Source organism: Penicillium samsonianum (genome assembly GCF_028829775.1).
Source record: "Penicillium samsonianum strain IBT 33392 chromosome Unknown utg000001l_segment0_segment0, whole genome shotgun sequence".
Taxonomy (NCBI): domain Eukaryota; kingdom Fungi; phylum Ascomycota; class Eurotiomycetes; order Eurotiales; family Aspergillaceae; genus Penicillium; species Penicillium samsonianum.
Window position 1 is genome coordinate 137,683 of NW_026643259.1, and position 22,818 is coordinate 160,500.

The window sequence follows — 22,818 nt, forward strand, 5'->3', positions numbered from 1 at the left end:
GTTTTTGGTCTTTTCGGATTCTTCTCAGTTTGTCTTTTCAGATGTCTGTTTTCATAGATATTCTCTTCCCCTTCTCAGTTTGTTAGCTAGACGGCAGAAAAGGGCGGGAAAAAAAAAGCATACTTTGTGTTTGAGACTTTTCTATGTATAACCTTTGATGAATACTACAGGAAGACAAAGATGTGTGGAATTCAACAAATTAGCTCGCATAGTGGTACGGCAGTATATAGGTCCAGTGCGCCATAACTCGTTTTGCCTGCAGCATACTTTGTAATATCAGTATTTTAAACATCTGAATACAGTAATTTCACACCAATTCTAAGATTCAAGTTCATTCTCGATGGTCCAACTTTCAAACATTCTATACTTAACTAACCACTTTAAAGTCTACTCCGTGGATTGCATTAGACTGTGGCAACCTAATGGCCGCAGGGAATTAGGTTGCACGGACCGGGTACCAAGTGTCTCCCCATGCAAGATATTGATAACTAGTTGAGTTAGATTCCTTCTCTCCTATTCTTCCCATCGTCAGTTTTCTCTGAATCGATCTAGATTTCCCTCCAGTTTCTTTCTGTAGACTAGACGATTCCCATCAAGAGTTGCCAAAAAAAATTGTAACACTTCGGAATTTACTTTTCATACCAATCCATATTTCCAGGTTCTATCTATTTTGCATTTTGACTCATCTCGAGGAAAGTATTTTAAACTTTTCTTGTTTGAATATGTAAATAGAATTGATAAATATATAATTACAAACGCAGATTAATCTCATGCTATCAGCTTATAGAATCGAAGTTCATTGAAATGAATTAGATCAAGAGCTTCACATCGTCCATAAAGTCTGGCAGAGCCAGGTGCATGCCAGTAACCAGCTTCTCCGTGATATGAGCCAAATTGCTCGCCATTTTCGCAGCCGTCTCCGAGCCCATAATGTGAGTGTTCGCAAATACCTCGATATCAACGTTCTCACCACGCGAGACGGTTACAATGAAAATGAATGGAAAAGGGAGCGGGTTCTGGAAGATCTTCATTCGTGAAATCCCGGCTGGTGTTTGGATCGCGGGTTCTTCATCAACGTTTCGCTGGTGGAGAACCGTGTCGAAGCCTGAACCGGCTGGCCATTCGGTGCATTGCTCGATGAGGTCCATGAAGTCGAGCGTGTCTGCGTCTCCCATTGAGTGATATTGGTTTTGAACGGCATGAACTAGCTCGGCAACTGTCTTAAGAGATGAGAAGTTGACACGTTCAGGCAGAATATTCAGACAGCATCCGACAATCTTCTCCACAGCCGGAATCGCGGCGTTACGACCGGCGACCACCTGGCCGTAGATAACATCAGTTTCACCTGCCATCTGTGAGAGAAGGACAGCCCATGCGGCCCGGGTCAGAGTGGCGTGAGTGATTTTGCCGGTACGATGGGCCAAACGCGCCTCTGCTGCGCCATAAACCTTTTCAGGCATGGCGTTTGGAGGATTACACGGGCGAACATGGGGCCCAATGGGAGTAAGATGAGATCCTTGCAGCAATTTACTCCAGTAATTAAGTGATTGAGTGTGTCGGTTGGCAGCGTAAGTCAGCAATGTGGGGAATGTTGGCTTGGCAGGGATTTCCCCCTGGTCGCCATCCAAAATCGACTGGAGAACAATGGGTGCGCTGAACGCATCGTATTGGGCGTGTGACCACCGTAGAGTCAGCCTCATTCCTTTATCATGTTTGAAGAGGATAAATGCGGCGGGGGGTTGGGTTGGTAGAACGGATTTAACATTCTCGAGACAGAAATTTCGGTAGTACTCCTCGAGAACCCCATCCACGTTATGGACACTGAAGGCTTCGCTGAGCTCATGCATGACAACTTGCCAAAAATTGCCCTGAAGCTGCAAAAAGCGAGCGCGCAGTATAGGGAACTTCTCGAGAGCCCTCATGCAGCCACGTTCCAAGTCCGAGACATTCAGACTCGCATCGAGATCCATGTAGAAGTAATCGGCCATTATACCAAATGCTACACCAGCAGCCACTATCGTCTTCTGCACACCAGTCAGAGGATAGATATCTGCCACATCTGCACCATTGATGCAGAAGTTCGAGTGCAGCTCCTCAAGCAGAGTGGATTTGACGGAAGGTTCAACGAGAACAGCTTCATCGAGTTGCTCGGAGGCACTTGCGGAGTTCAGTGATTGATGTCGAGCCAATTCTATGAGAATATCTTGGCGGAAAATGTCCGCCACCTGCAGGTTCAAGCCAAAGGTACGAGCTTCACTCACGACCTTCATAGCGGCAATGGAGTCGCCACCGAGCTGGAAGAAACTGTCATCAAGGCAGATGTTGGCCGGGTCGATGTTGAGCACTTTTGACCAGATCTTGTGCAGTCTCTTTTCGCTTGGTGTGCTTGGCTGCCGCTTCTCTCCTACTACCTTCAGCTGCAGGTCCGAGATCTGCTCCGCAGTGAGTGCCGAGCCCATTTGGCGCAGAATTCTCCGGTCAGTCTTTCCAGACGCCGTCAATGGAAGCTTTCGGATAGGGAGGATCACAGAAGGCACCATATAATGGGGCAGCACCGTCTCCAGTTGGGTTTTAACAGTCCGAATAACTGCCCTTATCCGGTCATCAATAATCACGCTACCGTCATTTGCATTTTCTTTGCTAGACTTGAGCACCAGAAAGCCGATCAACTTGGGACCGCTGCCGCCGATGACAGTCAACTCGACAGCAACTTCTTTCAGATCTGGCGAAGATTGTCTTGCTTGGTGCTCAATTTCTCCGAGCTCGATACGCTGGCCGCGCAGCTTGACCTGGGTATCCTTTCTTCCCAGCAGCTCAATCGACCCGTCGCTTCTATATGAAGCGAGATCGCCAGTTCGGTAAAATCGAGACGAAGCAGCGACAGGACCGAGAGCAGCTCTCCAGGACGGCGCCTTAACAAAGGCCTCGGCTGTCTTTTGCGGGTTACCAATATAGTACCGTCCGATCACCGGTCCTTCAAAGACGACTTCGCCGGGTGCGCCGATTGGCACGAGTTGGCTGGTGTTGGTCGGATTGGTAAGCCAGCACCTGCAAGTAGTCGCCTTTCCAACGCTGGTAACTACAGAGGTTGAATCTAATCCAGCGGACGAGACAACAGCAGCAGTCTCCGCGCTGCCATATGTCTGTCGTAACTGAACCTTCGGGGCCCACTCCCTGATCTGGGAGCTTCGGATGGGCTCACCACCGACGCAAATTGTCCGCAGAGATGGGGCATCTTCTGGGTGGAGGAGAGCCAGCACAGTTGCAGTCAAAAAGGCCCAGTTCGCGTTTAGCTTGCGAATTGTCGAAGCAAGGTTGACGCTGCGGTCCTCCTCCGATGGGATGCAAATACAGCCTCCGTAGATCATGGTCATTACCATCTCCATAATAGCCCCGGCAAAATTGTAGGAGCCAAACTGCAAAGCGCGTGTATTTTTGCTCATGCCCAAGATCTTTCCATGACCGAAAGCAGCCGAGCAGTAAGATCGGTGCTCGACGACGCAGCCCTTTGGCTCTCCGGTGCTGCCGGAGGTGAAAATGATATAAGCGGAGTTGCTGGGGACTGCCTTTGGCAACTCTGACGGCAATTGCTGAATTTGCGACCTAATAGATTGCATGGCCTCTTTGGAGAGCACGACCGTCTGGCGTACGAAGGGAGAAAGTTGCTTTTGGCAAGACTTGGACGTGATGGCAGTTTCCGCTTGCACTTTCTGGGTGATGCTCTGAAGGCGGCCTTCAGGCAGACCGGGATCAAGGAGGACGAAAGTGCCAGCGGCCTTGAGAACGGAAAGCATAGCCACAACGGTCCACATTGACTTCTCAAAGCATAGCGGCACGACCCTCTCCGGGCCAACACCGAGATTCGCGAGATGGGAGGCAACGTGAGATGAAAGATCGTCCAACTCGCGATATGTCAGCTCTCCATCCCAAGCGCAAACGGCCTGCGCTTCAGGGTAGGCCTGTACATGTTCCTGCACGATGTCATGAATGCATTGCTCCACCACTGGTGGAACACCGCTATTCCACTCTCGAATCTGGTCCATTTCCAATTGTGGAAGAATGTCGAGATCTTTCAACGCTTTATACGGGCTTGCATTATTTAATTGCTGGATCAAAAATTCGAGGCGACGCAGTAGCTTAAAGACAATCAATGGCTCGATCACCCTCGAGTCAAACGAAGCCTTAGCGTTCATCTGGCCACCATCAAGCTGAATGTGAATTGTGAGACCGTACTTACCCAACCCCTTCGGTGAGTCATGGTCCTGAGACTGAACGAGCACAGTTTGAAACATGCAAGCCTTCTGACAGTCGGAAGATGCCTTGGCGATTTGATCCAATCCCACCTGCTCATGGGGAAGTGCCTCGGTGGCCTGCTGTTGGGCCACCTTCAAGTAGTCCCGAACCTTCATATCGGGGTTCAGTCTTACGCGCACTGGAATGATTGTATTTCCTCTGACTGATGCCGCACCAAACACAACATCGTCTGAGTCGGTCATGGAGCCAGTGATCAAAGCCCATGCGGCGCGGACTAGCGTCGACGTAGAAATTTCACTAGTGAGGTCTCGGGGTTCAAGAAATTGGTACTCTGCCTCTTTGTCTGCCTCAGGCGAATCGACAAACGGTGGTAGGGACGGATATGGTGCGCATTCACCCCCTGCGAGGGCACTCTGCCAAAATTCGATCGAGGAGGAATATCCGTTTGTTGCTGGCTCTTTTTCCACTGCCTCGGCCGTCTTGACAATGGTTGGTTGCTTGGCACCTCCGTTTCTTTCGCTGTTCCAATAGCGCTTGGGAAGCCCATTGGGAATATCCAGCTCGTTAATAATCGTCATATTTGGCAACTTCTGGCAAAAGAAGAAATCCTAATGACGAATTTGATGTTAGACAACGAATCCCTTGCAGTCCAATGGATCTGAGTCAACCAACATACCTAAAGACAAAGCTGTGCACTTGACCGAAGGAGATGGACAGAGCAGAGCAACAATGCAGAATTGACAGCGAAGGTGGGTCGAAATTGCGGCGTCGACTACGTATTTCCGATTAGGAGACTGGCTTTCACATGTGGATATAACTCTTAATGCTCCGATCACTCCTCAAATTGACGACTTCCAAAATTTCGAGTGCCCCCTTGACAGAGTAGGTTAACGCGGTCCTGTACGAGTACCTCCTGTATCTCCCGAAAAACATGGACCAAGAAAACGTGGTGTTTGGGCCCGCCCGCTGATCGATCGAGCTGATCGTCCGGTTCTTCCCAATACATACAGCTATACGAGTTGTATAGGTTGTATAGTGGAGGCATGGAGTCTATTATGATGTGGATAATCAGAGAAAGCATGAAGTTCTAACTTAAGAGGGTATAGCGCTGTAGTGAAACCTCCACCCACTATTGCCCTTTAGCCACTTTAATAGAGTTCGGCAGTAAGATCGGCGCCCCACAGACTACTTATATCTCATTTAACAATAGTACGGAGTACCTAGGTAGATTTCGAAGTAATCCCAAAACTGTGTTCGACGCCAAGGGGTTGGAACGTGTATATCATTATATCTTCAATGGGAGCTGGGTCCGCTAGAAGGCGATACTAATGAGTTATTCAACTTGTAGCCGTGCCAAGACCAGCAACATGCGGTAAGTGGGTTGGTGGTTGGCTACGTAGTTCGGACATTCAGCTATCAGAAAAAAAAAATTTAAAGAAATAATTTCTGCCAAAAATATGGCATAATTAGAGATACTAACGTAAAACTCCTCTATCGGTACCCTGTTGAATGTGTCAATCATGTCACCCCTGAACCCTCCCCGGCGAAAGGAAAATTAACACAAATCAGGCCTTCTTGTCTCCCCATTGTGCCTCCAACCAGCGACATCGTGACAAAATTCTGTTTGGGAACTTGACACCATGCATTTGAACACAACGCTCCCCGAACTGCCCAAGTTTCGAGTATTGGTTATCCATGGTGAGTGCGATATCAATACAGGTACTGCTATGTCTGAGTCTTTTCTTATTAATGAACGATTTCTTTCAGGTTTTGCCGCCAACGGATCTAATATCATGGCCAAAACGAGGCCTATAAGACAACGCATCACTGAGATGATGACCCCCGAAATTCTTTCTGAGTTCCCAGGGGGCATTGAGTTCTTAAGCCCGGATGGGGCCTTGCTTCTCGAGCCCCCGATAGGCCTTGGATGGAACGGGTATGACTTCGAGAATGAAGCTGAAAAGCAAGCTACAATAGATGAAGGGAGACAAGGCCAGATCAATATGGGCTGGTGGTATGGACGAGATACTGTGAATGAGTACAGAGGCATCGAACATTCTCTTTCCTCTGTCGCAAGATTCCTTCATGGAACGCCCATCCAGGGAGTTATTGGATTCTCGCAAGGCGCCGCTCTGGCGGGGATGGTCTGCTCTCTGCTCGAATGCCATAAAAACCCCGACAAGATCGCCGCCATCCGGGCCCAAGGTCTTCCTGTGGATGATTATCTCTCTCTGCCCGACCAGGAACGGCTGAGGTTCATTATTGCAATTGGAGGCTACCAGGGCTCACCAAAATATTATGGCAGTCTGTATCAGTGGCCGTTGCAGACGCCGAGCATTCATACATTCGCCAGTATGGACGCGATCGTGGAACCGGTCCTATCCATGAACTTGGCTCGCTCTTTCACGTCATACGAAACCGTCGAGTATTTTGGCTCTCACTTCGTCCCTCGAGATCCCGCAAGTGTGAATGCCCTGGCGCGTTTTGCCGCGCACGCCTCCGTCCGCTACCTCTCGCCTTCTTCGCCTATCGCGACTCCGTCACTGAGCCAATCTCTCACTACAAGTGAAGATGAGGACTTCCATACCGCTAGTTCCCGTACTGGATCTTCTGGTAGATCGACGAGATCAGTAGCAGCCTGGAAACGAAAGAGACGGACATGCGTTAAGCGGGCCTGTCGCATACGGGTTCCAGCTGGCCCTCCTGGCAAAGTTGAAGGGAAAATCTCAATACGGAGTCTTTAGCCTCCCACAATTTTGTACCAGCGTGCGATCTTCAGATCTTCGTGAGAAGTTCTTTTATCTTGTCCTTGGTTATATATACTTCATTTTCATTCCGACCAGATTTGTCTTGTCCTTCATTATATTTATTTCCATTCTCATTCGATTCAGCGTTTGCAATTTCATTTAATTTTCTATTCTTAAACGAAAGAAAAAAGAAAATAAATGTCATTGAACCTTGTTCATTTCGTGCTATGTGACCAACAGCGCAATTTTATATAAATAGAAAAACATTTAAACAATACAAATCAGAGGCATATTCAACTTGATTAAGCAAAGGCTTGCGTGGTAAGTTTTCCATTTACAGACACGAGAGTAAGAAATGTAATCAATAGTAATAATAATATCAAATCTTTAAAATGAGCCACCGGTTTATTCATGCCCTTGGATAGCTCTGGGAAGATATAATTCCTCCAAATACCGTTCCTCTTCCTCCGTTAGCTCTTTGCCTCGAGCACCTAGAGCCTCATCTATGCGCTCACTTGAACTAAACCCAATGATGGGTGCAGTGACCCGCCGATTCAGCCAAGCCAAGCTGACATGACTCATTGGCCACCCTCGTTTTAGAGCAATCGCTTTAACTCGTGAGATGATACCGTCAATATCCTCGACACCATTGTCATATAGTGACCCACGAGCGCTCCACTCGGCCCGTTTTGAGCTTGAATTCTCTATTGTGTCACGGGCGAGCCTACCAGATGCCAATGGAGCCCACTGTATAAGAGTCATTAGCTCCTGTCAGTATCTTTCCGGGGCGATCAAAGGTCCTTACCGGTGTGAGACCAACGCCGGTGAGGTTGCAATATGGATTCATCTCTCGCTCCTCTTCACGATACAACAAGTTGTAATGATTTTGCATCGAGATGAATTTGGTCCACCCGTTCTTCTCGGCGACATATTGCATCATGGAAAATTGATATGTCCGCATTGAACTAGCGGCAATGTAGCGAACCGTGCCAGCCCTCACCAGGTCATCCAAGGCGCGCATGGTTTCTTCCATAGGCACCGTTGGGTCAAAACGGTGGACTTGAAGAACATCGATATAGCTGGTATCCAAACGCTTGAGTGATCCTTCAACTGCTTTGAAGATCGCAGAACGTGATAATCCTTGGAAGAAATAAGCATGTGGAGCTTGTGCATTAGGGGAAACCTTTACATACCCCATTGGTTCACATAATCCTTGCTTGAATCGGCTAACTTATGGTGCATGGTCACCATGGAGCCCGGATCATAGTTTTCAGGATCACATAGGACGCGATAACATTTGGTCATGATAATAACTTTCTGGCGGGGGATCTTGTATTTCTGAAGCGCTTGCCCGATGATCCTCTCGGACTCACCATTTGAGTAGACATTTGCAGTGTCCCACTTTCACCGGGTTAGTCATGACCAGAAATGCATAAAGGGGAGGCAAACATACGGTGTTTATACCGCGATCATAAGCAGACTTCAGAATACCCAGGGCCTGCAAATAGCGAGTATAAGCATTTTAGGATGACTAGAAGGGTAGAATAGCTAATAAATACCTTGTCTTCACCTAGAACCCACGGAAGCCAGCATGAGCTGCCCAAAGTTAGACCACCGAGAATAGGATTCGAGACTCTCAGGCCTGAGTTCCCTAGTCTTCGATACTCTGCCTTCGAGCGTGTAATAGATTCGGCCAGACATCGAGGCACCTTGGCCAAGTTGTCAACCACGATTTTGCCCATTTTGGAATAATTGACGGAAACACTCAATTCTTCTCAAGTGCGGAGTGTAACAAATTCAGCCAGCACGACTCAGCGATAAATCCGCCCTTGCTCCTCCTGAGCTCCTGAGGTCGGAACCAGGGGAGCTGACGTCTTCTCCACCATCAATACAAAACAAAGTACTAAATCCCCGATCGGCAACTAGGAGAAAGCCCATACTTAGGATCAGCAGTGCCAGGTAGAGCTGAGCTCCGAATCCAAAGGTCCACCCGCCCCGCTGGCCAAGGAGGGTTACTAGAAAAAATATTGGAAATACCCAAGTACGCTGTACAACGCTGTATGTAATTTGCTCTAGCGGCGAATGAGGATTATGATATTAACAGTAATCTTCCGGAATTTATAGGGGAAAAAATGGAGATTTTGGCATGACCAATTGTTTGCTCGCGGTGCTTGGCAATCGAACAGCTCCAGATTAGTCGGACGACCCTGATTTCCATTAACATTGCGTCATTGCATGCGGAAACCCACTAATCTCTGCTAGTAGCGTGATGTTACCTCTACATTTAATAAAAAACAAAGGTTGGTTATATCTGATGATGTAGCTTTAACGAAGGAACCAAACACAGTGTAAAATCTAGGCTGAAGTAAAGAGGACTAAGTCAGAGTAAGAGGACAGAGTAGACAGAGCTAACAAAATTGATTTTGGGAAACGAACGCGAAGTTTAAGAGTAAGCTTAAAGTAAGCTAAATAAGCTAATGAAGTTAAACCGAACCCATGGATGAAAAGTTTATAATCCATCTGTGGATACTCGGGGGTCCGCTCCATAGATGCCCTTTTATGCCCCATTTTATATGCCGATCATTTCTTAAAAGTTCTGAAAAATAGGGACCTCAACACCAGATCAGCCGATCAGCCAATGTTTACTCAATCTTTGAAGATCGGCATTGGAAGTCATTTCCCGAATGGTTTCATCTGCGTGGCATTTCGTATTCTGTCGAGGGGAATACTGGATGTATGTTGTATGGCTTTTTTTTCGATAGTTCGAACTGACAAGGTATGTAGTCCCATAGCGCTTAGGGTTCAAACCCCTTTTTGGGGGGGGGGGGGGGGGGGGGCTGGGTGCCTGAATGCCTTATTTTAGAACGGCAGAAAATTAAGATACCTGTTACTATTACACATGCCTTAATAATCAAAGTAGCCTGGTTCTGCTGGCGTTGGAGGGTTTTAAAAATGAAGGTTTTGATCCCATACAAATGGAGATATCTCCATATTCTTGGGCGGTTTGCAACTATCAAAAATGAAGCTTTTGATCCCCATACAAATGGAGATATCTCCATATCCTTGGACGGTTTGCAACTGGGTATGATTGAGCCGGATCGTGTCCAAGCTCTGCTAGGTTGGCAGCTCGTTCAAAAAACTTGAAATAGGCACCGGAACACAGCCTTCCTATTTGGATGGAGTTTCTGGTCGCAATAGGGTTTGACGTGGCGATTAGTCACGACCGTGAGCTTGTCCTGTTCCTCTAACTTACATGGAGGCAGATGGAACTTGCTGCGATGGAGCCACGGTTATCTCCCACCTAGATCCCATAGTTGTTGCCAGGGAATGATATCGATGTCATAACAACTGTGTGTTATCTGTAGACCTCGGCGCGAACCTCCCTACGGGTCCAATATCAGAACCTCGAACCAACCCTCCGTGGTTCAGGTTCCAACCTTAGGGAACCTGAACCTGAACCTCCACGGACCCTCCGAGGATCACCCTCAACGACCCGCAGCGACCCTCCAGTGTGTTACGTGCCAGGTCAATCAACAAGAAAGAGTGCATTCAAACTAGAAAAGCAAAGATGGGGAGAAGGAGAGAGAGCAAGTGGTGAATCCCAGGGATCTTATAGCAGAGCTATCCCACAATGCAAACAAACCCCTTTCCCAATTAGGAATAGTAGCACTTCGAAGAACAAAGGAAGTAAAGCAAACAAACGATCTCTGGCATGTAATAATATGTAGATCGTGACACAGTGCATAATTCTAGCGCACTTTTCCTAGTATGGACGGATACAACTGATGATTCATCTCAATAAAATACTGTTATTTACGCCTGTTCTGGTCAGCCTCTAATGCTATCTATGATTTAACTACTTGCACAGGCACCACTTTGAGACAGATAAGCCACAATACTCGAAACACCTGTAATCTCTGAGAGATACATGTCTATGAATCTAAATCGATGGTTCCAGAACGCAGGCTCCGAGCGTGATGGGGCGAAATGGCAACACCCAGCTCAAGCACGCTAGCGCCGATTGAATACGCAAACAATGAGACTATAGCCCTAACAAGCGGTAACAAACAATATAGAGTTGCTTCCTATCACTCTAAGCCTTCGACCCTACACCATTCTGCCGGCCCTTCAAGGTGTCTGTAGCTCAGTGCGCCCACGCTCCAGTGCCAAGAGCATGCGCAATAGAAGACCAAACTTCTCGATTGCCTCCAGATACGTCAGGGGCAAAATTATAATTTTTGGCCAACAGATTTTGATGGTTCATGCGATGAGGCAGGATAATCCTCTCAACTTAGTCATCTTGCAGATGAGCGGTGGCTGTTCACCATTTAAACACAAGGTCTCCCTTTGTAAGAACCACTTGTCACGGAAAAGTGGGTTTTGTGGAAAATCAACCTAGGACTGACTCTAGATGTTTGAATATGGAGCCTTTAACAGTCAGTATATCTTATCGTTCTGCGACCACCGTGACACTGACATCTAGTATATAGACGATGCGTATCCAAACTCCCCTTGACTGCGAGCTTTGCACTCAACGTTCCAACGAATGCAATGCCCTCGAAAATATCCGATTGGATATCCAATCAGTGGAGCCCAGTTTTCATGATGCAGTGCTCCTGGCCATTTCTCTGGGCAAAAGTCAGTTTGACCTGGCAGTTGAACAGAACACTGTCAGGCAAATTGAACACCATTTCATAGACCTAAGCCATTTGCGTCTGTCGGCTCACGATCCTCTTTTCTCGGTAGAATCTGGTATTATTAGTCCCAAAACCGCATTCAGTGCAACCCCTTGCTCAGCTTATACTCGGTCCTTTGCACCCGCGGAAGCAAGAGACGTGAAAGAATTTGGGAAAGCAAAGTGAACAACTACCGATGGTAGATGTTAAAGAATAAGCCATTAAGACAGAGACCTCGGAAGTATGAGAAAAGCAAAAAGGTTAAAGCGCATCCTGCGGGGAATCCGGGGAATTATGAGCACTACGGAGTACGGATGGAGGCTATTGCTTTAACTAGAACCCTGCTACTGGTTGACTTTGACAGAAATGCCACGCTTATGGGCACAAGGATCTATTTATCGTTTGGAGGCCCCCTTGACGCTGTTCCGCATTAAGGGACTAGACTGCTTTGTGACAAGAGTGGTGGGCATGGCATCTAGCTACAGCGAAAAAAAGAGGACCCCTTATTTAGAGATGGACCTGCATATGCAGCAATGTAGCGAAGCTGAGTCTATAATAATGGAATAGTGCTTATATTACTAGTGAAACCACAGAAGTAGTCGGCTATATACCCTCTATACTTGACGATTTAGGACTTGAAATAATTAGATGCAAACTGTAGTACTAGTAGTAACTACATAGTTAACATATGTATGTAGTATTATGTCCATACTATGGATGAGTGGCTGCCTGAGGCCATCTTCTTTACCAGGACTTTTCTCCATCGGCCTTTCTTCCTTCCATAGTCATTCGTGATCTTTATCCCGGCTTCGCCATCAATATTGCCCTCTTGTTACCCTTATTAGGAATATGTAGTACCGCGCCGGAGGATGTTCCGGACCATTTCACCTATCAGCTCCTTCTCTTCAAAAGGTTCAAGAAGTTGGACCCAAACATGTCTGCGTTGTCGGATTATAATTGCGGCCTGTCGGCCGGGGACTTATCCCCAATCCCCCAGAGTGTGGAGGGAAGAATTTCAATGAGCCCAATGATGATCGATCGAGTCATGATCCCCGGATGTCACCTCCACACCACGAAACACGCGAGGAAGCTTGGTAAAGCTTGGTCGAGCCAGACTGTGCTGGTCAACCGGACCAATCGGAAACAGTGATGCTTTATCTACAGACTCGATGTAATGGACTATTGGAACTTCTCTGGACAACCCCAAACAGCATTTAATTAGGCTCCGGGACCCCGGTTTATGCCTGGTGTCCAGAATGGCGGTTCTTGTCTTTTTGGGTGCTATTTTGCTGAGAGCTCCGGAATTGCTTTTGTCGGATACTTCACTACAATGAGTCACCACGAAGACCCTTTCTCCAATCAAGATCAGGCAGATGGAGACGTTGAGAAGCAAGATGACAGTGATGGTGAAATCCGTCCTCCTGGGGGCACCCATAGGCCCAGCCGCCGAAAGAAAGAGGGTGCAGATGGAGCTGTCAATGGACATGCCAGAGAAGAGTTGAAAGAATGGGAGTGCTACGACAAGCTAGGATATTCCTATCCCTGGTGGAAGAAATGGGGTATCATCTCCATCATCTTTGCTGTCCAAACATCCATGAACTTCAATGCCAGTTTCTATGCCAGCAGCATCACTCTGTACGCGAAACACTTCAGCATCTCAGAGCAGGCCGCACGTGTTGGCCAGATGGGATTTCTCGTTGCTTATGCATTTGGCTGCGAGTTTTGGGCGCCCTTCAGCGAAGAGTTTGGTCGATGGCCAATAATGCAGCTTAGCTTGTTCTTCGTCAATATTTGGCAGATCCCCTGCGCTTTGGCTCCCAACTTTGGCACCATTGTTATCTGCCGCATCCTTGGGGGTCTATCCTCCGCCGGTGGTTCCGTAACACTCGGAATGGTAGCAGACATGTGGGAGCCAGAGGGCCAACAATATGCTGTGGCCTTCATTGTGCTATCCTCCGTGGCAGGCTCGGTCATTGCCCCGATCGTTGGAGGATTCGTGGCAACCTTCCTTTCCTGGCGTTGGAATTTCTGGATTCAGCTTATCCTTGGAGGCTTTGTGCAGATATTGCACTTCCCCATTCCAGAGACCAGGTGCAGCATCCTCATCACGAGAGAGGCTAGGCGAAGACGGAAAAACGGGGATATGGTATGGAGCGGTGACGAGCTGAAGAAAACTCGCTTGTCCTTCCGCTGGGTGTTCATGGTTTGGATACGACCGTTTGTTATGTTCGTGCGCGAGCCTATCGTCTTGTGCCTCTCTCTGCTCAGCGGCTTCAGCGATTCTCTCATCTTCACTTTCCTTCAATCCTATACGCCGGTATACAAGCAATGGCACTTCACTACGATTACAACTGGACTTGCTTTCCTCCCGTGAGTGCGCACGACCTTGAGTTTAGGCTGGTTCTGATCTAATTATGCAGAATTCTGGTGGGCTATTTTATTGCCTATTTTTCGTTCATTCCATGGATTTATCGGCATTGCAAGATAAGACAGAAAGACCCAGATGCTCTTCAGCCAGAAGTTCGTCTTTATTGGCTGCTATGGGGTAAGTATCCTTAGATTCTATCTGTTGGTCTCATTACTCACGCGCAACAGTGGCTCCTCTGTTGACAATTGGCCTATTTGGATTCGCGTGGACTAGTCTTGGTCCACCTCATGTCCATTGGATTGCGCCTATGATATTTTCAGCCTTGATAGCTATTGCTAATGTAAGTCAAGAAAAAGACGTATCCCTTGATACAAGACTGATAATTTATACTGTGATCAAGTACGCCATTTATATGGCCACAATTGACTACATGATTGCCGCGTATGGCCCATATGCCGCCTCGGCCACAGGAGGAAACGGATTCGCGCGTGATTTCTTGGCCGGTATTGCAGCGATGTATTCACTGCCCAGTAAGTGACCACAATCCTCCAACAGAATATCCCCTGACCGCGAAACAAAGTGTACACACACATGGGTACAACACATCACCTTGAATGGCCTTCCACCTTCCTGGGATTTATGGCGATCCTCTTCACCATTCCAATATACATATTCTATTGGAAAGGTCCTAGGATTCGGGAACTGTCACCATTCGCGCAGACCTTGGATTCCGACAGAAAGAAGGCTGGCCGCAGGGTTTCTTCCTGTGGTTCCGGTGATCCAGATCCCGTTGAAAGATATCTGTCTGGACGTTCCTCGGAGGAGGCCAGAACCAGATCCAGATCCGGTTGAAAGGTATCTGTCACGTTCCTCGGAATAAATCCCATTCAAACATGAAGACGGTATATGTCTCTAGCTTCGCCGTGGCTTGGGTTGACATTCAGATCAGAACAGTGGAAAGAAACAGTACGCATTCATTGATACAGGATATAAGAATTGGTTGCATTAAAAAGTTTGTGTTTGATTTTTATTGAGATATTATTCGTGCTGATCTCTGTTTCTGTTAGGTTGGGCTTTATCACTGCTAAACTAGAAGACAGTTGATTATATTTTTAGATTTTGAGATATCGTTGCAATGGACTCTCTTTCAAACATATTGGGATATATTTGCTATCATACACTTATGCATGATGGAAGGATGCCATCATCTCCCCAAGTCATGACATAGCCAACACCTCGGAGATAATTCCCGATGAAGCATGAGCGGCGATAGTCTCAGTATCTAATAAGTGTACTTTGCTCATCAGAGTGTTTGAAATCAAGTATAAGGTATAGACATTTAGATACAGTATAGTTCATGACCCCTCCCGACGTAGAAACATAAATCAAGTAAAATCATTGATTCCAAGTATCCTGGAGTTTCCGAATGGCATATTCAGTAGTCCAACCCAAATCAGCTTCGACGCCCCGTAGCAGATCAACAATAATCTGATGTTCCTCGGGGTTTTCAAGACACTGTCCAACGGCGACAAGAAGCGGGACCATAAATATGCGAACTCCACCCTGGGGGCGGCCCAATGCAATGCCGCAGAGTTCACGGGAGCGGAACTCGACCTCTTTCGTGACCTCCCTGTACCCTTGTAAGCGGTCAAAGGCCGTAGACGGTGCACTGATCACATCTGCCGGGCGATTGAGCAATAATGCGATGCGCCCGAAATGATAATGTTGCATGGCAGCAGCACAGGTTGTCAAGCTATGAAAGATTTCAGGGAATGGCAAGTAACTCCCTTCGGCAGTTTTTGATAGGTCCTTGGGGCGTTCGATCCGCACAGAAGAACGGAACGTTTCGGGCACATTTTCAAACCATGTTTGAAACTCGAAAGATAATTTGAGCCAGGTATCTGTGTCCGGATATGGCAGTTGAGCGGCGTTTGTTGTGCCCTGGATTTCGGGTGAAGCTGCCGGTGGAGATCCTGTCCACTGCGCGAGCTGTAATTGTTTAGACCTGGCCAGGAAGTTGATGACTTTCGTGACAAGCCAGATCAAGCCATTAGCAGCCTGATCTTCCTGCGATAGAGTTGACCCATTCCGGATAAGATGGAAGTCTTTCTGGTCATTAATTGAAATTCCCGCTGCCCGCCAGAGGGGCAGGTTCTCTGGGTCGAAGTGTGTAGGTGATCGGGTGAAATAGGAACCGAGATAGTCTTGGCGAGCGAAATTCCAGAAGGCAGCCTGAATGCCATGAGAAAACAGGGCGGATGGCGCCAAATGTAAACTGAGAAGAGACTCAAACAAAGGACGAATGCGAGAAAGTTGCCTGGGTCTAAGTGTTAGTAATAAAATACCAATCACCAACCTTGAAACGAGGATATCTTACATGTGCCACTCGTCCCCGGGCATATCTAAAAGCCTGTACACGGTAAGAAGCGTAGCAGTCGCCAACAGCTCCTCTGTCTTTCGAATGACCGCCACGTCGTTTGGGTCTTCACTCCCGGGTTTCATGTTTGCTTGAGTCTGACGAGAGCTGATCCATCGACCAACGATCTCAAAGGGGGATTCCAAAATAGCTGAGCTAGATATAGTGGTATAACCCTCGGACGTGATGTTATTCAAATCCGAAGCTGCCAGGTAATAGTAATTGGCAGCCTTGAGGAACCAGTCAACTTGAGTTGCGTTTGGGTAGATTTCCGTAGTCGCAGGGCTCGTGAACATTCCACCCGTGGAAGACTTGACCCCTTTCAAACGAGCTAGGTGTTTGGCTGCTAGCGCTGCAATAGCATACTTCACGGACAGATTGTTGATGGCTCGAATAGGAGCATGGACGGTGAAGAATTTTTGACTATCCGACAAATCCAACCTAGTTGCATTATCAATACACTGTACACGCAAAGAGAAATGTCAGTTGTACGCACCATGGACCTATGGTCTCCGAGTAATGTCGAGTGAGGAACGCGATCTCGTGTTCAGTTCCAGTCATGAGCTCGGAGAAGATATCTTGGAATTCCTCTCTTTCACTTCGATGTGATGAGCTTTCGGAGATGACCCTTTGGTAGTCGGGGCGTTTATGTGGAATTGGGTTGTAGGTGTTATCAAATGTTGGGAAACCTCCTGTGGCCGCAGTTGGTGAAATTGACTTATATATCGTGTTTCTTGAAGATACGCTGCTTTCCTCGATGCCAGAGATGGACTTGGGGATAGAGATAGCTGGGCTTTCCGGGGCAGGCATCGCTGTTTGCTGGATACTCCCCATAGCAACCTCTGGCCGGCTAGAAGGACCAGACATTTCTACTACCATGGGGTCATCTCCTGAGTCTAACCTCGTCTCCTCAATCTGGAAATGAAGCGCAGGATTATCTTGCTCTTGAGGCTGGTTCCATTGCAAATTTTGCTCATTAGGTCCTACTTGGGAGCTTTTTGGCTGCGTTGGGTCTGATATCAGCTCAGCGGGGACCTATCACAAAGCATGAGTGCCTGGGCAGAGGGATAGTGGGCAGTTTGACCCACTTTGCTTGAATTGAGTGCAGAGCCTGGTTTTGGATGAGGCTCCTGATATGGAGCATAGCGGCGCCTTACTGTGGCCCCTTGATCGATGAATTTGCGGGTTTGAACATAGCCCGGGCATTCTACCCCCGCAGTGGTGCAACGCTGACAATGAGGGCGAGTCTCATCACACTGTCACAGATTAGCGACAATCTAAAAATCTATGTTCAGCGAACCAACTTTGAGATGCCTCTTTTTGCAACGCTCGCAAGCCTTGTTAGATGGCACCCCAGGCATTGTGGGTTTCGTGCCAATATCGCGATCTCCAGAGCTTAGTGCTCGGTTTTTGAGATCATGGGGGAAGCTCCACTTTGCGTCTTTATATCACACAGAGCTACTTCACATTTCGAGAATACATCAGGCGAAGATGCAATTCGAGGACAAAAAATCTAGAATGAATGATGCAAGATGGATGCGTCCCCGGGCTGAAGGGGCGATTACATAATATCCCGGGAATTTCTCGCTTGGAACTCGGAATTTGGTCACATTTCCCGTGTACATCCTGTCGTCATCTACTTTTCTTCTACAAAAACCATACATCATGCTGCGGACACCGTCAATTATCGTTGATAGCCAATATGACACATCTTCTCCATTGGTCCGGTCTATTGAAGATCACGATCAGATACGATGGGGCTCAATATCTTCAACACAGCCTGTTCTTTCAGGCCCAGAACAAATTCGCGTATATCACGAATGGATTGGTGTGCCACTATATCAAATCTGACCAGTGATATCTGCTAATTAATTATCGCAGATGCTGGGAGGCCTCATAATATAGTTTGTTGGGAGTGTCGTCTCCCTGACAGTCTGATTGGTTGCCAGACATGCTGTAGATCCTATCATACAGCATGTCTATTGGATGTGGTTCGTTCTGCAAATAACTTCCATTGTCCGTCTTGCCGGGCAAGAGCTTGGGATCATGCACCGCCCCAGTTTCCCGTGCCATCCCCAGCCCCAAGCACTGGTGGGACAACCCCAAAGAGCCACTCAGACCCGTCATCTGGAAATATTCCAATTCGTGCTGATAGATCACCAACGGCATCACGGGGTAAATCCTCGGCGGCCCCGCGGATGATGGATCCCCGGTCTTTGAACCGTATTGATGAAATCAATGCTCGCGGTACGCCATCTGAGGTATCTCCTGTTGCAGAGTCGTACCCTCAGCTTCTGGAATATCTAGCGCTGCCAGATGCTGAGACAGATCACCATGCCCAATCGTCACAGTTCAAGCATCAATTGGGAACGGCGATAAAAGAGATTGAATCAAATCGGGCCTCAATGCGAGACAAGGCGAACATCCGAGAAGACTATTCACGATTGCAGCGCGAATGCACAAATCAAAGCGTACCTTGATTCCAGGGATTCACCCTGAGATTCTACCATCCCCAGCCCTTCAACGGTTCCACACAACATCAGCTCAAGACCGACGTCTGAGCAAAGGGGGAAGGTTTGGGACAGCCTTGCTCTTGACATGTTTTGACTTTTCGTGTCTGGCTGCATGAAACATCTTTGACTTATAGTCAACAAGGAATTTTAAGTAGATGAAGAGTTGCAACTGCAACAAAAGAACAAACATTGAATGTCTTGAGCTTTCGATTTACCCGACACGATCACTTTTAATGGCCTCGATATTTGCCGAGCATCATTTGTCGACGCTCTGAGACGCATGTTGGAAATCCTGCATTTCACCGAAAAGGTCCCGACCGGTCGATCATAATGTTGATCATGTTACCGTCGCCTTCTCCATATTTTTGACACAAAATGGCGCGGAGAAGGTTACATAAATTGAAGGCTTGGGCTCAGTCTTGACTTGTTCTCGGAACTGACGGATCAACCCCCTGGGGCGACAACATTCCCCGCAGCTCGGGGTAATTGACTTCCACCCTCAACGATAGAAAAGTCAGGAACCCGGTCATTACGAAGTTTTCTTTTTTCTTGAATCCTTCAATGTTGCTAAGCATATTCCTTGCGCATCTTCGCGCTTTTCGCGCTTTTCGCCCTTTGACCTCTCCCTATGTGGGGAGCAAACGAGCGTGGTAGGGAATATTCCGGGACCAGATATGGTAGATGTGACACCACTTTGGCCGAGGGTCGATGCTACGTCCACTGGTGAATTGCTCCTGCATATTGTCATTTGGCCTAAAGTCCAATACGAAGGATACCAAGGATATGACTGGTGGTTTCCTCATTTCCCTCATTCCCTCGAAAGGCAGTTCGCGTGCCGATCTGGTCCGGAATGCTTTCCCCGCGAATTGTTGCCAATTTCTAAATGAGGAGCTCAAATTCCGAAATGGAACGCGTTTTTTCTACGTCTCAATTGTAAATTGGACACCTGTTGGTTTATCTTGTGTTTGGTTGTGGATAGTCCCTGGGTCCATTATGCCATCACAGCATCACTCCCTGCGCATGAGGCTCCTCGGTGGCATCGTAACAGTCCTCTATGCTTCCAACGTGATAGCCGCAAAGGACTCTTCAGATGATTTTGACGTCTTGAAATATGTCGATCCTTTGATTGGCACTGCGAATGGAGGTTTGTCTTGAATACGACGAGCATTTCTGTCAGCGAAGGCTGACAGCTCTTACAGGCCATGTATTTGCTGGCGCGACTTTGCCATTTGGTGATTCATACCATTCTCCGTGTTTTCATCTAGCAAGGCTAACAAATACAGGCATGGCCAAAGCCGTGGCGGACACAACAGGCGAGAATCAGGCTGGCTTCGCTTATGATACGAAAGTTGTGACCGGTTTTTCACACATGCATGATTCTGGAACTGGCGGCGTAAGTTTTCGTAGACTATTGGAGAACATGCCCTCTATCTGACTCGCTTCAAAGGCACCATCGATGGGGAATTTCCCTATCTTTGCGCAAGGGAATTGCCCGCATGACGATGTTAACCAGTGCAAATGGCAACAGTCGGACAGAGCAGCTGTCTGGGATAGAAAATCCCCTGAAGCTCGCCCAGGATATTTCAGCATTTCATTGGAGAATGGCGTTCACGCGGAAATAACAGCCACAAATCGATCTGCTTTATATCGGTTCACGTTCAATGAAACCTCAAGTGAGTCGCTGAGTCCAGTGGTCCTTCTGGATTTGATGGATTTACCGCAATCTCGAACAAGTGGAAGTGCCGAAGTGGACCGATCGACTGGGCGTCTCACGGGAAGTGGGACTTTCAGCCCGAGCTTTGGTATTGGCAGTTATAAGTCATATGTCTGCATTGATTTCAAAGGAGCAGAGCTTCGTGACACAGGAATCTGGGAGAAAAACCAACCAAACATCAGCAGGCGGACGCTGACACTCGGGTCTGACGCATCATCCACTCTCTCGGCCGGTACATTTGCCAGATTCCACGCCCCCAAAGACAACAGTATTCTTGCTCGCGTTGGCGTTAGCTTCATAAGTGTTCACCAGGCTTGCTCGAACGCGGAGCGAGAACAACCTGACTTTGACTTCGAGGGCACCGTTTCCGCTGCCGAATCTGCTTGGCGAAAGAAGTTGGATGTCATTTCTGTAGATGCAGATGGAGTTTCATCAGATCTACAAACGGTCTTTTGGAGTGGAGCATACCGAACATTCATCAGCCCCCAAGACTATACCGGTGAAAACCCTCTCTGGAAAAGTGACGAGCCGTATTATGACAGCTACTATTGGTGAGCCAACTCCGCCTCAAGATATATGACTAGCATGCTAATAATGTGGCTCAGTATATGGGACTCTTTCCGCAGCATTCACCCACTGCTGACCCTGGCTGATCCTTTCTCACAATCCCTCATGATGCGCAGCTTGATCGACACCTATAGACACGAAGGATATCTGCCTGACTGTCGCATGTCGCTTTGCAAGGGATTCACTCAGGGCGGGTCCAACGCAGATGTGGTTATGGCAGATGCGTATCTGAAAAAGGTTCCGGGTATCGACTGGGACACTGCATATGAAGCTGTTGTCAAGGATGCAGAGGTAGAGCCCCAAAACTGGGATGTGGAAGGCCGCGGTGGCTTGCGGAGTTGGAAAAATCTCGGCTATATTCCTTTTGATGACTATGATCCTGATGGCGAAGGTACACACACTCGGAGCATATCGCGGACGGTGGAATATGCCTACAACGACTTTTGCATTGCCGAGATGGCACAGGGGATGGGCCACCAGTCCGACTATGAGAAATACACGAAACGGTCTGGAAACTGGGCCCACATGTTCAAGCCCGACCAGAAGTCAACCATCAACGGGGTCGACACCAACTTCACCGGATTCCTACAACCTCGATACACGAACGGCACATGGGGCTACCAGGACCCGATCTTGTGTAGTCCTCCTCTTGAACTTCACCGGATGTTACCTCAATCCTGATGGCCATGAGACCTATGAAGGTAGTGCGTGGATGTATACCTTGTAGGTGCTCACTTGTGCTTTATGATTCTTATTCTCTTAACTAACCCTTTTTTTTACAGCTATGCCCCCCACGACATGGGCGCTCTTATCAAGACGCTTGGCGGTGCCGAATCCTTCACCTCTCGGCTAACCTATCTCCATGACTCTGGTTTGCTCTACGTGGGAGATGAACAGGCCTTCTTACCCATTTATCAATTCCACTACTCGGGACGGCCAGGTCTCTCGGCAAAGCAGAGCCACTTCTATATTCCATCCCAATTCAACAAGACAGTCAATGGTATCGCCGGTAACGATGATAGCGGAGCCATGGGCTCATTTATTGTTCTGAGCATGATGGGTCTGTGGCCAGTGCCCGGTCAGGACGTTTACCTGATCACTCCACCGTACTTCAAAGAAGTCAGCATTCGAAACGCCCTCACTGAAAAGGTCGCCACTATCCGCAACATCAATTTCGATCCTAATTACGAGTCCATCTATATCCAGAGTGCCAAGTGGAACGACAAACCATGGACAAAGAATTGGATCACCCATGACTTCTTCGCTGAGGGTGGTGTTCTTGAACTTGTGCTGGGACCTAAGGAGAGTGAATGGGGAACTCGTATTCAGGATCTCCCGCCGAGTTTGAGCGATTATCACTGAATAGTTGATTGGCGATTGGGGAGAAACTGTGCTGAGAGAGTGGCAGTTCGCGCTTGTCCTTACTATTCTACACGCATAACTTCATAAAGCTTGGCCATTAATAGGGCCGAATATGAACATTGGGCAACATTCTTTTCATTCGCACATCTTTGACTTCAACACATAAAGTAGCCCCGTGAGCTATCAAAACCTTGAGGCAGA

The 22,818-nt window shown here is 47.8% G+C and overlaps 7 protein-coding genes across 7 annotated transcripts; 4 read left to right on the plus strand and 3 right to left on the minus strand.

Annotated features, from left to right (window-relative positions):
- Positions 1-809: 809 nt before the first annotated feature.
- N7471_000056 (nonribosomal peptide synthase) lies at positions 810-4,832 on the minus strand (the record flags this gene model as incomplete). The annotated part of the gene is made up of 1 exon (XM_057272777.1): positions 810-4,832. The coding sequence occupies one exon, from the start codon at positions 4,830-4,832 to the stop codon at positions 810-812; it is 4,023 nt and encodes a 1,340-aa protein (XP_057140956.1).
- Positions 4,833-5,894: 1,062 nt separating this feature from the next.
- Positions 5,895-6,998, plus strand: N7471_000057 (uncharacterized protein; the record flags this gene model as incomplete). Its single annotated transcript, XM_057272778.1, has 2 exons — positions 5,895-5,952; positions 6,022-6,998. 2 exons carry the CDS (start codon positions 5,895-5,897, stop codon positions 6,996-6,998), a joined length of 1,035 nt encoding a protein of 344 aa, XP_057140957.1.
- A 408-nt stretch (positions 6,999-7,406) lies between these two features.
- Positions 7,407-8,743, minus strand: N7471_000058 (aldo/keto reductase; the record flags this gene model as incomplete). The annotated part of the gene is made up of 5 exons (XM_057272779.1): positions 7,407-7,748; positions 7,807-8,141; positions 8,195-8,402; positions 8,455-8,499; positions 8,561-8,743. The coding sequence occupies 5 exons, from the start codon at positions 8,741-8,743 to the stop codon at positions 7,407-7,409; spliced, it is 1,113 nt and encodes a 370-aa protein (XP_057140958.1).
- Positions 8,744-13,007: 4,264 nt separating this feature from the next.
- On the plus strand, positions 13,008-14,897 carry N7471_000059 (putative MFS multidrug transporter; the record flags this gene model as incomplete). The annotated part of the gene is made up of 5 exons (XM_057272780.1): positions 13,008-14,047; positions 14,098-14,222; positions 14,273-14,385; positions 14,446-14,575; positions 14,626-14,897. 5 exons carry the CDS (start codon positions 13,008-13,010, stop codon positions 14,895-14,897), a joined length of 1,680 nt encoding a protein of 559 aa, XP_057140959.1.
- Positions 14,898-15,360: 463 nt separating this feature from the next.
- N7471_000060 (Zn(II)2Cys6 transcription factor domain-containing protein) lies at positions 15,361-17,874 on the minus strand. The gene is made up of 5 exons (XM_057272781.1): positions 17,766-17,874; positions 17,550-17,717; positions 16,958-17,496; positions 16,423-16,902; positions 15,361-16,362 (listed from the first exon to the last, which is right to left on the minus strand). Exons 1-5 carry the CDS (start codon positions 17,820-17,822, stop codon positions 15,441-15,443), a joined length of 2,166 nt encoding a protein of 721 aa, XP_057140960.1. The 5' UTR covers positions 17,823-17,874; the 3' UTR covers positions 15,361-15,440.
- Positions 17,875-18,126: 252 nt separating this feature from the next.
- N7471_000061 (PHD finger protein) lies at positions 18,127-19,022 on the plus strand (the record flags this gene model as incomplete). The annotated part of the gene is given in 3 exon segments (XM_057272782.1): positions 18,127-18,289; positions 18,343-18,932; positions 18,948-19,022. The coding sequence occupies 3 exon segments, from the start codon at positions 18,127-18,129 to the stop codon at positions 19,020-19,022; spliced, it is 828 nt and encodes a 275-aa protein (XP_057140961.1).
- A 972-nt stretch (positions 19,023-19,994) lies between these two features.
- On the plus strand, positions 19,995-22,617 carry N7471_000062 (glycoside hydrolase family 92 protein; the record flags this gene model as incomplete). Its single annotated transcript, XM_057272783.1, has 7 exons — positions 19,995-20,118; positions 20,174-20,206; positions 20,258-20,367; positions 20,422-21,239; positions 21,294-21,892; positions 21,957-21,978; positions 22,038-22,617. 7 exons carry the CDS (start codon positions 19,995-19,997, stop codon positions 22,615-22,617), a joined length of 2,286 nt encoding a protein of 761 aa, XP_057140962.1.
- Positions 22,618-22,818: the final 201 nt, after the last annotated feature.

Coding starts and splice junctions, on each gene's coding strand:
- N7471_000060 (XM_057272781.1), bottom strand. CDS start 17,822: ATGCCTGGGGTGCCATCTAACAAGGCTTGCGAGCGTTGCAAAAAGAGG. Junction 17,718..17,765: donor GCAAAAAGAGGCATCTCAAA/GTTGGTTCGCTG, acceptor AATCTGTGACAG/TGTGATGAGACTCGCCCTCA. Junction 16,903..16,957: donor TCGGAGACCATAGGTCCATG/GTGCGTACAACT, acceptor TAATGCAACTAG/GTTGGATTTGTCGGATAGTC.